Source organism: Engraulis encrasicolus, chromosome 8 (assembly GCF_034702125.1).
Source record: "Engraulis encrasicolus isolate BLACKSEA-1 chromosome 8, IST_EnEncr_1.0, whole genome shotgun sequence".
Taxonomy (NCBI): Eukaryota; Metazoa; Chordata; class Actinopteri; order Clupeiformes; family Engraulidae; genus Engraulis; species Engraulis encrasicolus.
Window position 1 is genome coordinate 54822401 of NC_085864.1, and position 12500 is coordinate 54834900.

Consider the following 12500-nt stretch of genomic DNA (forward strand, 5'->3'; position numbering starts at 1 on the left):
AGTGAGCAGCATAGTTGCAGTACCTTGTTTGACCATTTCCTGCACAGTGTCCCTTTAAAATTCCCCACGCGTAGTGGCAGTTTGGCGTTCTTCAGGGCATATGTGTGTGTGATTCCTAATGTTGTTGTGTTTTCACTAGGGCACAGCTAATGTGTGTGTGTGTGTGTGTGTGTGTATGTGTGTGTGTGTGTGTCCGCGTGCGTGTGTGTGTGTGTGTGTGTGTGTGTGTGTGTGTGTGTGTGTGTGTGTGTGTGTGTGTGTGTGAGTGTGCGTGCGTGCGTGCGTGCGTGCGTGCGTGCGTGCGTGCGTGTGTGTGTGTGTGTGTGTGTGTGTGTCCTCAACAGGCTTCGTGCTGCAGTACTCGGTGGACAACACGGAGGAGTGGCGCGACGTCTTCATCAGCTCCAGCGAGCGCTCCTTCAAGCTGGACAACCTGCGCTGCGGCACCTGGTACAAGGTCAAGCTGGCCGCCAAGAACAGCGTCGGGGCCGGACGCATCAGCGAGATCATCGAGGCCAAGACACACGGCAGGGGTGAGGGGCACGGGCGCACTCACACACACACACACACACGTAGCCATGCACACACACACACACACACACACACACACACACACACACACACACACACACACACACACACACACACACACACCACCAAGAACAGCGTCGGGGCCGGGCGCATCAGCGAGATCATAGAGGCCAAGACAGGGGTGAGGGGCACGGGCGCACTCACACACACACACACGCGCACACACACACACACACATACACACACACACGTATCAGCAAGATCATACGTAGAGTCACTCAAACACACACACGGAAGGACGGACATACACGTCCTTACATACACGTCCTTAACATAGACACCTCCTTCATATTGAAAAAGGAAATAGACTACCCTCTCCACTGCCTCCTTGCCAACGCCCGCTCCGGGCTGTAGAGACCTCGTTGAGAAACAGTAGTTTAGCGAGTTTTGTATCTCTAACTCTCCGACGTCTTCCTTCCTTCCTCAGAGCCCAAGTTCAACAAAGACCAGCCACTAGTGACTCACATCAACGGGACGCACGCGCGCCTGAAAGTTTCCCCAGAGAGAGTAGAGAGAGAGAGAGAGAGAGAGGTTCCATTGGCCCATTGTTTCCGGGTTCTATTATTGCAAGGGGAGACCTAAGGACTGTTCTATTCAATGCTAGGAGTATTATGACACGCTCCTTTAGGCAGACCGGAACCTGGTCACGTTAGGTGCCCATAGCAACCTATTACATTGGCATATCTCTATATACTTAAAGAATCTCTGGTTTTACCCCCCCCCTCTCCTCTGCTCAGAGCCCCAGTTCAACAAAGACCAGCCGCTGGTGACGCACATCAACGGGACGCACGCGCGCCTGAACATTTCACCGGAGAGAGTAGAAAGAGAGAGGTTTCATTGGCCCATTGTTTCCGGATTCTATTATTGCAGGGGGGAGGGGGGGAAATCCACCTTTAGGCAGACCTAGGCAGACCTAAAGACTGTTCTATTCAATGGTAGGAGCATTATGACACGCCCCTTTAGGCAGACCGGAACCTGGTCACGTTAGGTGCCCATAGCAACCTATTACATTGGCGTATCTCTATATACTTAAAGAATCTCTGGTTTTACCCCCCCCCTCTCCTCTGCTCAGAGCCCCAGCTCAACAAAGACCAGCCGTAGAGACCTCGTTGAGAAACGGTAATTTAGCGTTTAGTTTTGTATCTCTAACTCTCCGACGTCTTCCCTTCTTCCTCTGCTCAGAGCCTCAGTTCAACAAAGACCAGCCGCTGGTGACGCACATCAACGGGACGTACGGAACCTGGTCATGTTATATCTCTAAATACTTAAAGAATCTCTGGTTTTACCCCCCCCCCTCCTCTTCTTTGCTCAGAGCCCCAGTTCAACAAAGACCAGCCGCTGGTGACGCACATCAACGGGACGCACGGAACCTGGTCATGTTATATCTCTAAATACTTAAAGAATCTCTGGTTTTACCCACCCCTCTCTCCTCTGCTCAGAGCCCCAGTTCAACAAAGACCAGCCGCTGGTGACGCACATCAACGGGACGCACGCGCGCCTGAACCTGCAGGGCTGGACCAGTGGCGGCTGCCCCATCAACGCCGTGCTGCTGGACTTCCGGCCCAAGGGCACCTGGACCTGGCAGAGCGTGCGCACCAACGCCTCGGCGGACATCTTCCTGGCCGAGCTGCGCGAGGCCACCTGGTACGAGCTGAAGATGAAGGCCTGCAACAGCGCCGGCTGCGGAAACCAGACCTCGCAGTTCGCCACGCTCGACTACGACGGCAGTGAGTGTCTGATCCATTACTAGCCTTCATTTTTGGCTTTGTTTAGTGTGTGTGTGTGTGTGTTTGTGTGTGTGAGTATGTGTGTGTGTGTGTGTGTGTGCACCCACTTGTGGTGTCCACAGTGCTTGTGAGGTGTGTTTTTGGCCCTCTCTCTGCATCTCCCTATCAAGCACACCAAGTAAAGGCTCCTCGGATCATTTCCTATGACGTTCATTCTCAAACTGGGTTTCTATTTTTCTTTTTCCTCATTCTTTCTTTCTTTCTTTCTTTCTTTCTTTCTTTCTTTCTTTCTTTCTTTCTTTCTTTCTTTCTTTCCTTTATCCTTCATTTCTTCTTTCACTGTTCCTTTCTTTCTTTCTTTCTTTCTTTCTTTCTTTCTTTCTTTCTTTCTTTCTTTCTTTCTTTCTTTCTCTCGGTCTTTCTTTATTTCTTTCTTTCTTTATTTCTTTCTTTCTTTCTTTCTTTCTTTCTTTTTCTTTCTTTCTGTTCTTCCTTTTCCCTCTTTCTTCTCCTCCTTCTCCTCCTCCAGGCACTATTCCGCCCATCAAGTCGCTGCGTGGCGGGGGTGACGACGTGAAGAAGCTCTTCTCCATCGGGTGCCCCGTCATCCTGGTGACGCTGGGGATGGCCCTGCTCTTCATCATACGCAAGAAACGCAAAGAGAAGAGACTCAAGAGGCTCCGAGGTGAGAGAAGAGAGAGAGAGAGAGGGGGTGGGGGGGGGGGGGGGGGGGGGGGGGGGGAGAGAAGAGACTCAAGAGGCTCCGAGGTGAGAGGAGAGAGAGGGGAGGGGGGGTGGGGGGGGAAGAGAAGAGGGGGAGGAGGGGGAGAAATGGAGAGGGTGGGGAAGAGAGGGGGAGAGAGAGGAGAGAGAGGGGAGGTGGAGGGAAAAGAGAGAGAGAGAGAGAGGGGGGGGGAGAGAGAGAGAAGGGGGGACTCAAGAGGCTCAGAGGTGAGAGAGATTGAAGAGAGAGAGAGAGAGATACAGGGAGAGACATAGATACAAGGAGAAGAGAGAGAGAGAGAGAGAGAGAGAGAGAGAGAGAGAGAGAGAGAGAGAGAGAGATAGAGAGAGAGGGAGAGAGAGAGAGAGAGAGAGAGAGAGAAGAGAGAGAGAGGGAGAGAGAGAGAAGAGGGGGAGAGAGGGAGAGAGAGAAAGATGTGTTGAAATGTGCAGCATATGATATAAGAGTGTCATGATAATAGTGTCAAAACAGTGTCATGACACAGTCATGATCGAGTCATTAACATGGTGTCTGTGTCATGAATAGTTATAAGGTTATGAAAAGTTGACTTTGTCACCTGGGTTACTATAATGCAAATTTAGATTTGTTTAGATTTATACACAAACATAGCCCATGCTAGCTCGTACTGGTAAGGAAGCATCTGGACCAATCCACCAGTGGTCCCCGGTAGACACTGTGCAAGAAGGGACACTGTGCAGGAAATGGTCAAAAAAGGTACTGCAACTATGCTGCTCATTGAAAATAAGCTGCCTATTGCCAAATTTGATCTTTACATGAAATTTTACTTAGTAATAAACACATATTTTCTAGTATGGTTCAAGTACAGTCATTTTTGCAGCTAAAAATGGCTATTCTTGGAAATTCAAAATGGCGGACCATGGAGAAGATCCCCCTTTTCGTGTATGAATGCTTTTTTCCAGTCATAATGAATACTTAGAATTTGATGCTTGTCGTAAGTATTCATGAAAAAGGTAGCAGTGAATGGGCAGCATGAATTCTGCAAATATACAACTAAAAATCTCACAGTGTCCCTTTAAAGAACTATTTACTGACTACTGTATGTGTGTGTGTGTGTGTGTGTGTGTACGCGTGTTCCTCCACAGATGCGAAGAGCCTGGCTGAAATGCTGATTAGGTAAGGAGAGAAGCGGCTTTTTATTTTCTTATCTTGACATCACCCATGTGGGGTCCAATATCAATACACAACATCTTTACTGCCTTACTGTTCAATTAATTATGCATATGTGCCTCTGTTGTCTCTGCCTGTCTGTCTGTCTGTATGCATGTCTGTCTGGGTGCCTGTCTGTCTCCCTGCCTGTCTATCTGTCTTTGTGACTGTGTGTGCGTGTGTGTGTTTGTGCGCGTGCGTGCCTGCGTGCGTGCGTGCCTGCGTGTTTATGTGTGTGTGTGTGTGTGTGTGTGTGTGTGTGTGTGTGTGTGTGTGTGTGTGTGTGTGTGTGTGTGTGTGTGTGTGTCTGTGTCTGTGTCTGTGTTTCTGTGTGTGTCTCCGTGTGTGTTTTGCTTTCGTTCCTGGAGCAGTAAGAACAATCGCAGCTTTGACACCCCAGTGAAGGGCCCCCCCCAGGGCCCGAGGCTGCACATCGACATCCCCCGAGTGCAGCTCCTCATCGAGGACAAGGAGGGCATTAAGCAGATCGGACAGTCACGCCCATGTGAGTAACGCTGTGTGTAATGTGTGTGTGTGTGTGCGTGTGTGCATGTATGTTTGTGTGTGTGGTTGTGCATGGGGGTGGGGGTGGGTTTATGGAGTAAGCCTGCCGCCAGTTTGTCATTTCATCTGTTTGTATCTGTTTCAGCTAAGACCCATTCAAGAATATTGTTGGCTATTACATTACATTGCATTTGCCAGACGCTTTATAACCAACACGACTTATGAATATGTAAACCGCAGTGAAGTTCAGAGTGTCAGAGTGTACGTTATTGTCCCCAGGGGGAAATGTGTCTTGGGCTTCACCCACTGCATTGTATACAGTACTCACATACACGCATACTTTCATACAACATAAAAAACATTAAAAACACATAGAGAAACATTGAACTGTGCACTGCACTGTGTGAGTATGACGTGTCTATCTTTCATTAAGCAAGCACATGGCTGTTAGGACAAAGGAGTTCTTATATTTTACTACACAGTAAATTTGCCAGTGTTAATTTTTGCAGTGTTAAGGCTTATTAACACTAGTGGAGTAATTCCAACACCAAATGGAGTGAGATGCTCTCCAGTGTCAGTGACAAATGAAGTTGTTAAATTGTGTGGAGTTAGAAGTACTCCAGAGAGCCCCCGCCTCCTCGAGGTGATGGAGTTTGTCTGCGCCATTGTATGCCCTAGAAACTGCTTTACTCTTTATAGTGTTAGCTTAACACTATAAATCTAACACCAGTGTTTAACACTGATCTGGAGCAGGACCAAATAGACACTAGAACAGTGTTAATTTTAACTCTTTAAGTGTTATTTTAACACTATAAAATTTACTGTGTAGTCTGCAGTTTAATGTCCTGAAGCGTCGCAGCTACTGTATGCCGGCAACTGTCCCTGTCTGTCCCTGTGTGCTCTGGTGACATGCTTCTCGTCAATGGCAGGTGAGGACAAGGCCACCATTCCGGTGACGGACACCGAGTTCAGCCAATCAGTGAACCCGCAGAGCTTCTGCACGGGCGTGTCGGTGCATCACCCCGCCCTCATCCAGAACACTGGGCCCTTGATTGACATGTCGGACATCAGACCAGGCACGAGTGAGTCACACACACGGGAGTTAATGGAACACGCACCACATTCTATTCTGTTCTGTTCTGTTCTATTCTATTCTATTCTATTCTATTCTATTCTATTCTATTCTATTCAATTCTAGTATATTATATTATATTATATTATATTATATTATATTATATTATATTATATTATATTATATTATACTCTAGTCTGCTTTCTATAGTAAATAGTAATAATTTATCTATAATACATAATAGTAAGTAATGCATTTTATTTGCCGCGCCTTTGAAGGTACTCAACTTGATATTAACTTTACAGGGCATAATATCTATCTATCTATCTATCTATCTATCTATCTATCTATCTATCTATCTATCTATCTATCTATCTATCTATCTATCTATCTATCTATCTATCTATCTATCTATCTATCTACCTATCTATCTATCTATCTATCTATCTATCTATCTATCTATCTATCTATCTATCTATTGCATCTCTCTCCACGTTTTCATTGTTCTCAAAAATCGTTCAATTAATACAACCTTCCCCCCGCGCTCTCTCTTTCTCTCTTCTTCTTTCTCTTCTTCTTTCTCTCTTCTTCTTCTTCTTCTTCTTCTTCTTCTTCTTCTTCTTCTTCTTCTTCTTCTTCTTCTTCTTCTTCTTCCTCTTCTTCTTCTCCTCAGACCCAGTGTCGCGTAAGAGTGTCAAGTCGGCCCACAGCACGCGCAACCGCTACTCCAGCCAGTGGACGCTGACCAAGTGCCAGTCCTCCACGCCCGCACGAACTTTGACCTCCGACTGGCGCACGGTGGGCAGCCAGCACGGCATCACCGTCACCGAAAGCGACAGCTACAGCGCCAGCCTCTCGCAGGACACGGGTACGAGAAACACGCCCATATTACATCACTTCCTTTTGTCAAATATACGGTAACACTTCAGAATAACTAGCCTACCCAAAAAAGTTTTATAAGCACTTTATTAACATTATGAAATAAATGATCATTGACAAAACATTCGCAAATGTTTGTAAATGGGTAAAAAACAAAGTACGACTGCACAGTCGAGTGGGAATCGACTTCTACTGGATGAGTTATACGTGTGTTTGCCTGCCAAATACCTCTATATCCAGTGGTTTCATGCCTTCAGGTCTTTGGAGGACAACTTTTCAGGACCAATGCAATTGTGCTATGTCTGCTGTGCATTTCTTACTCATCTGCAAAAATTTGTGAACATTTTGTTGATAACTAGTTATTTATTTACAAAGTGTTCATAAAGCTGGTTATGGGTAGTTATTCCAAAGTGTTACCAAATATACTATACATTTAGGAGCCTGTGTGTATTTTATTATGAATGGGAAAGTGAAGATTATCTCAGGAAGAGAGGGAGAGAGAGATGGGCTGAGTTTGGGGAATGGCCTAAGTCCAAATGCAACATGCAACACCATGGTATCAACAACAAATAGCTCTACTTCAGTAGTATACATGATCATGACTGCTCTCTCCCTCTTCTCTGGGCCATTACAGCATGGTGCAGTGTCTTTAGTTGGCTGAATAAGTATCATGATGAATCTCTTTCTCTCTTTTCTCTCCCCTATCTGCTACACGGAAAAGGGCTGAAACACCATGGTGTCAACAAATAGTTAGCAGTAGCGATATACATGACTCTTCTCTTCTCTCCTCTCCTCTTCTCTTCTCTTCTCTTCTCTTCTCTTCTCTTCTCTTCTCTTCTCTTCTCTTCTCTTCTCTCCTCTCCTCTCCTCTCCTCTCCTCTTCTCTTCTCTTCTCTTCTCTTCTCTTCTCTTCTCTTCTTCTCTTCTCTTCTCTTCTCTTCTCTCCTCTCCTCTCCTCTCCTCTCCTCTCCTCTTCTCTTCTCTTCTCTTCTCTTCTCTTCTCTTCTCTTCTCTTCTCTTCTCTGGGCTGTGAAAGCATGGTGTTGTGTGTTTTAACCCATTGATGCCTAAAACACCATCAGAAGTGGCTGCTAAATGCCTAAGCCTTTTCTAAGGAAAGCTATTGTCAGCCTATAAAGACCTAAATATCTCAGCCTCCAAAAACCATAAAAGCAAGAAATCAATTGTATTTAAAGCTAAGACTCATTCTGCTTTGACATATCAAATTTTTAAATTAAAAACCTTAAATGTCATGAGCTTGAATGCTGCATCATACTACAGCTCCAGGTCAGTGTGGGGTCAGTGTTGTGCAGTGCAGCATCCAGCATCAATGGGTTAAGTAGGCTGTATGAAGCACTATATTATTGCAACGCAGTCTCACCCCAAGTAGTCAATTTCTGACTACCTTGGACCAGACGGCAATTTTTGACGTCTTGGGTATTCCTTCCACGTCACATTTTGACTATGTGGCCTAACCCTAAAACTATTCCTAAACCTAACCTCAATGACGTTATGCTGCCACAAGGGGGCGGCTTTGAGGACATAGTCAAAATGTGACGTGGAAGGAATACCCAAGACGTCAAAAATTGCAGTCTTGGGGTGTCAAAAATTGAGTAGTCAAAAATTGACTACTTGGGGTGAGACTATGTAGATTATTGTGACCTCTCCTGTTCTCTCCAATCTGGGCCGTGATTGAAAGCATGGTTCCGTCTCTTTTACACGTGTACTGTGTACATCATATTGACGTTTCCCTCTCTCCCTCCCTCCCTCCCTCTCCTCTTCTCTTCTCTTCTCTTTGTCCTGTCTCTCTCTGTATCTCTCTCCGTCTCTCTCCCCTTCTCTTCTCTTCTCTCTCTTCTCTCTTCTCTTCTCTTCTCCCTGTGTCCCTCCACAGATAAGGGTCGCGACAGCCTGGTGTCCCCGGAGAGTAGTATCCTGTACCCTGACTTCTCTCATGCTCCTCTCTCATGCCACCTCACAGATAAGGGTCGCAACAGCATGGTGTCCACCGAGAGCGCCTCCTCCACCTATGAGGAGCTGGCGCGCGCCTACGAGCACGCCAAGCTGGAGGAGCACCTGCAGCACGCCAAGTTCGAGATCACCGAGTGCTTCATCTCCGACAGCTCCTCCGACCAGATGACCACGGGCACCAACGACAACGCAGACAGCATGACCTCCATGAGCACGCCGAGCGAGCCGGGCATCTGCCGCTTCACCGCCTCGCCGCCCAAGCCGCAGGACTACGACACGCGCGGCCGGACCAACGTGGCCGTGCCCATCCCCCACCGCGCCAACAAGAGTGAGTAGTGTGGTGTATTAGAGACCCACTGTGGATCTTACCCATAGGTTGGGTCCAGACCCATAGGTTGGGAACCACTGGTCTAGGGGTGTAGTGTAGGGATGTCCAAGCCGCAGGACTACGACACGCGCGGCAGGACCAACGTGGCCGTGCCCATCCCGCACCGCGCCAACAAGAGTGAGTACTGAGGTGTATTAGAAAGTGTATAGTCCGATATGTCTAAGGGGCGTAGTGTAGTGATGTCCAAGCCGCAGGACTACGACACGCGCGGCAGGACCGGCAGGACCAACATGCCCACGTACCAATGTACCGCACCGCGCCAACAAGAGTGAGTGCCTTAACACAGCCTCGTCCCTCTGCCTGAGACGTACTGTAGGGAGAAGTGTATTAGATAACCTATAGTCCAATTGGTCTAAGGGTGTAGTGTAGTGATGTCCAATCCACAGGACTACAACATGCCCATCACACGCCAACAAAAGTGAGTTCTGTAGAAGTGCTGCCAGTGCCGATGCCCAGCGAGCCCATCCTGCACCGTGCCAACAGCAGTGCTGTCACAGTGAATACTGTCTGGTCTAAGGCACTGGTCTCCAATTGGCGGCACGCGGGCCAGATCGGGCCCAGGCATGGCAAGCATTTGGCCTGCCATGAGGTTGGAACAAATTGAAACATATATGAATGCTATCTGTGACCATAACGTTGGATGATTTGTTTGGCCCTCTTCTTCATTTGTGCTAAATAATTTGGCCCTTGAGGAAAAAATAATTGGAGACCGCTGGTCTTAGGTGTGTTAGGGGTGTGGTGATGCCAACAAGTGTGAGTACTGTTTGGTCCTGTAACCCTTTTAGTGTATCAAAGCCTTAAAGAGGAGCCTGATCTGACCTACTCTCCTGTCTCCATCTCTCTGTTTGGCATTCATGTTATTTTTTGACTACACCCCAGTGAAAACCTCATCAAAAAATGATGGTTCCTCATAGCCTGATAAACCAGACTAAATGTGGATTTTGCCGTCCAGCGGGTGGCGCTGGTTCACCAGGCTAGGTTCCTCATCTCATCTTGTTTCCCTTTTCCTCCCCCTACAGGCGACTACTGCAACCTGCCGCTGTACATGAAGTCGGACCCCTTCTTCCGCAAGCAGGCGGAGCTCCGGGACCCGTGTCCGGTGGTGCCGCCGCGCGAGGCCTCGATCCGGAGCCTGGCGGCGCGGGCGTACCACACGCAGGGCCGTCACATGACTCTGGAGTCCAAGCAGCAGGCGCAGGCACAGCAGCAGCAGCAGCAGGCGCTCACGCTGGCCCACGCCGGGCTCAGCAGCCTCACCAGCTCCGGCACCGGCTCCGCCTCGCTCTCCTCCGGCCCACCCTCGCTCTCGGCCACGGGGAGCAGCGTAGGAGGCGCCACGGCCTCGGGGGTGAGCAGCAGCGCCGGGGGAGGAGGCGCGGCGGGCAGCAGCCTAGGAGGAGGCGGAGGAGGCGCGGGAGCCAGCGCGGCGTCCATCGGAGGAGGCGGCAGCGGACCCAGCTCCAACTCCTCCACGCTGCCCCAGAGGACTCTCACCATGCCCAGCTCGGGCCAGCAAGGGGCCGGGTCCGGCTCCGGCGGCGGGGGTGGTGGTGGTGGTGGTTGCGGCGGCGGGGCGTCCGGGGCGAGCGGCGGTGGTGGAGGGGGTGCGGGCGGCGGTTCGGCGTCGGGGGGGCCCGGTACTCCCGGCACGTCGGGCCAGAACCCCTCGTCCAAGGTGGGGGGGTCCAGGGACTCTCTACTGGAGAGCAGCTCCTCGGGCCTGGGCAGACTGCAGAAGCAGAGCGCCGGAGCCTACTCCAAGTCATACACACTGGTGTAGCCCCCACCCCCCCGAGGGGGCTGCCAGGGGGGGGCGTGGGGCAGTCTGGGAAGAGGGTTGGGGGGTGTCGGGGGTGGTGCAGTTTGTCTCCAAGTCATACACACTGGTGTAGAGCGTACTCCAAGTCAAACACACTGGTGTAGCCCGGCCCGGGGGGCTGCCAAGGGGGAGGGGGGGCAGTTTGGGAAGAGGGTGGGGGGGTGGGGTGTCGGGGTGGGGCAGTTTGTTTGGGGTGGGGTGGGGTGGGGGTGGGGGGGTAGTTGGGGTGGCAACAAGGAAACTCTGGGGCCTACGCTTCTCCTGCGATGTTGCAGAGAGGTTTGGGGTTTCATGTAAGAACAGGGTTTCCCACGGGAAGGGGCAGGGGCAGGGGCACGGGCACGTGCACACACACACACACACACACACACACACACACACACACACACACACACACACACACACACAGATATATAAACACACACTCACACACTCACCTGTGAGCCAGCTGTCTGTCCAACGTGAAAACGTGATGCGACGTGACAACACACACACACACACACACACACACACACACACACACACACACACACACACACACACACTGCTGGCAATGGCGGAGAGGAATATTCAGCACAGGGGTTTTTTCCTCCTCTCCTCCCTCTCTCTCTCTCTCTTTGTCTCTCCATTTTGTCTCTTCTCTTTTTCATTATCCATCCATCCATCCATCAGACTGTCCATCCATCTTTCTTTCTCTCTCCATCACTCCATCCTTGCCTATCCCATCTTATATCTGTCTCTTTCCCTGATCCAGTCGGTCAAACAAATGCCGGTGACGGTTTACTTGAAGCCGGTGTCATATGCATGTCATCACAGTGTCATATTAGTGTCATGACACCGCAACCACAACCCAAGGTTGTCTTTGCCATAACTGAATGTCACTTAAGGCCAACAGTCATAAAATGTTTATGACATGGACAAAATGTTTATGACTTATCTATGACTGTGTCATGACACTATTGTGACACTGTAATGACCCGCAGATGACACCGGCGTCAAGTAAAGTGTTGTCCAAATGCCAAACCCAATGCTCTTTGCCTTGGCTTACATTCCTCCCTTACATCTCTTCTCTTCTTTTCTATCTCTGACTCTGTCAGTCTGTCTCAAGGTTATTTGATTTCCTCAAGGTTATTTGATTTCCTCAAGGTCATCCGCCCTCTGCTTGCTGACTAAGACACCTGGGACCTTATGCACCAACTACTTTCCATGTGCACTTTTAATTTGTTTGTTTAGTTTGTTTTAAATTGTTTTTTTTATACTTCTTTAGGATGATGGAAGTTCCATCTTAAGAGATATCCAATATACGTACACTATATCTGCCCACGTTTAACATTCTAGATGTAATATGCAGCTGTCGTTTTGATTATTTCTTCGATTCCTTTTTTGTTTTTGTTTGTTTTTGTTTTTTTTTCCTGCAATTACTTTTTGAAAAAAAAAAACATATGAGGAGAAAAGAAAAAAAAATGACTACACGTGAAGAGAAACATGTGACGTCGTCGGTGGTTTGATACTTTGATACTCTCGCCGCTTGCCACGGAAAGTACTTATGCATAATCGACAACCCAACCTTGGTGTCTCTTTCGCCTAATCACACACACACAGACACACAGACACACAGACACACACACGCACACACA

General features: G+C 49.0%; 1 protein-coding gene across 1 annotated transcript in view; it reads left to right on the top strand.

Annotated features, from left to right (window-relative positions):
- dscaml1 (Down syndrome cell adhesion molecule like 1) overlaps positions 1 to 10824 on the top strand; it is a 281826-nt gene extending 271002 nt beyond the window's left edge. Inside the window, exons 27-36 of the mRNA XM_063204745.1 lie at positions 345 to 533; positions 2031 to 2318; positions 2848 to 3003; positions 3069 to 3086; positions 4167 to 4197; positions 4599 to 4735; positions 5664 to 5816; positions 6480 to 6674; positions 8667 to 8984; positions 10064 to 10824. Coding sequence (XP_063060815.1) covers positions 345 to 533; positions 2031 to 2318; positions 2848 to 3003; positions 3069 to 3086; positions 4167 to 4197; positions 4599 to 4735; positions 5664 to 5816; positions 6480 to 6674; positions 8667 to 8984; positions 10064 to 10824 — 2246 coding nt within the window. The remainder of the gene's footprint in view (positions 1 to 344; positions 534 to 2030; positions 2319 to 2847; positions 3004 to 3068; positions 3087 to 4166; positions 4198 to 4598; positions 4736 to 5663; positions 5817 to 6479; positions 6675 to 8666; positions 8985 to 10063) is intronic.
- Positions 10825 to 12500: the final 1676 nt, after the last annotated feature.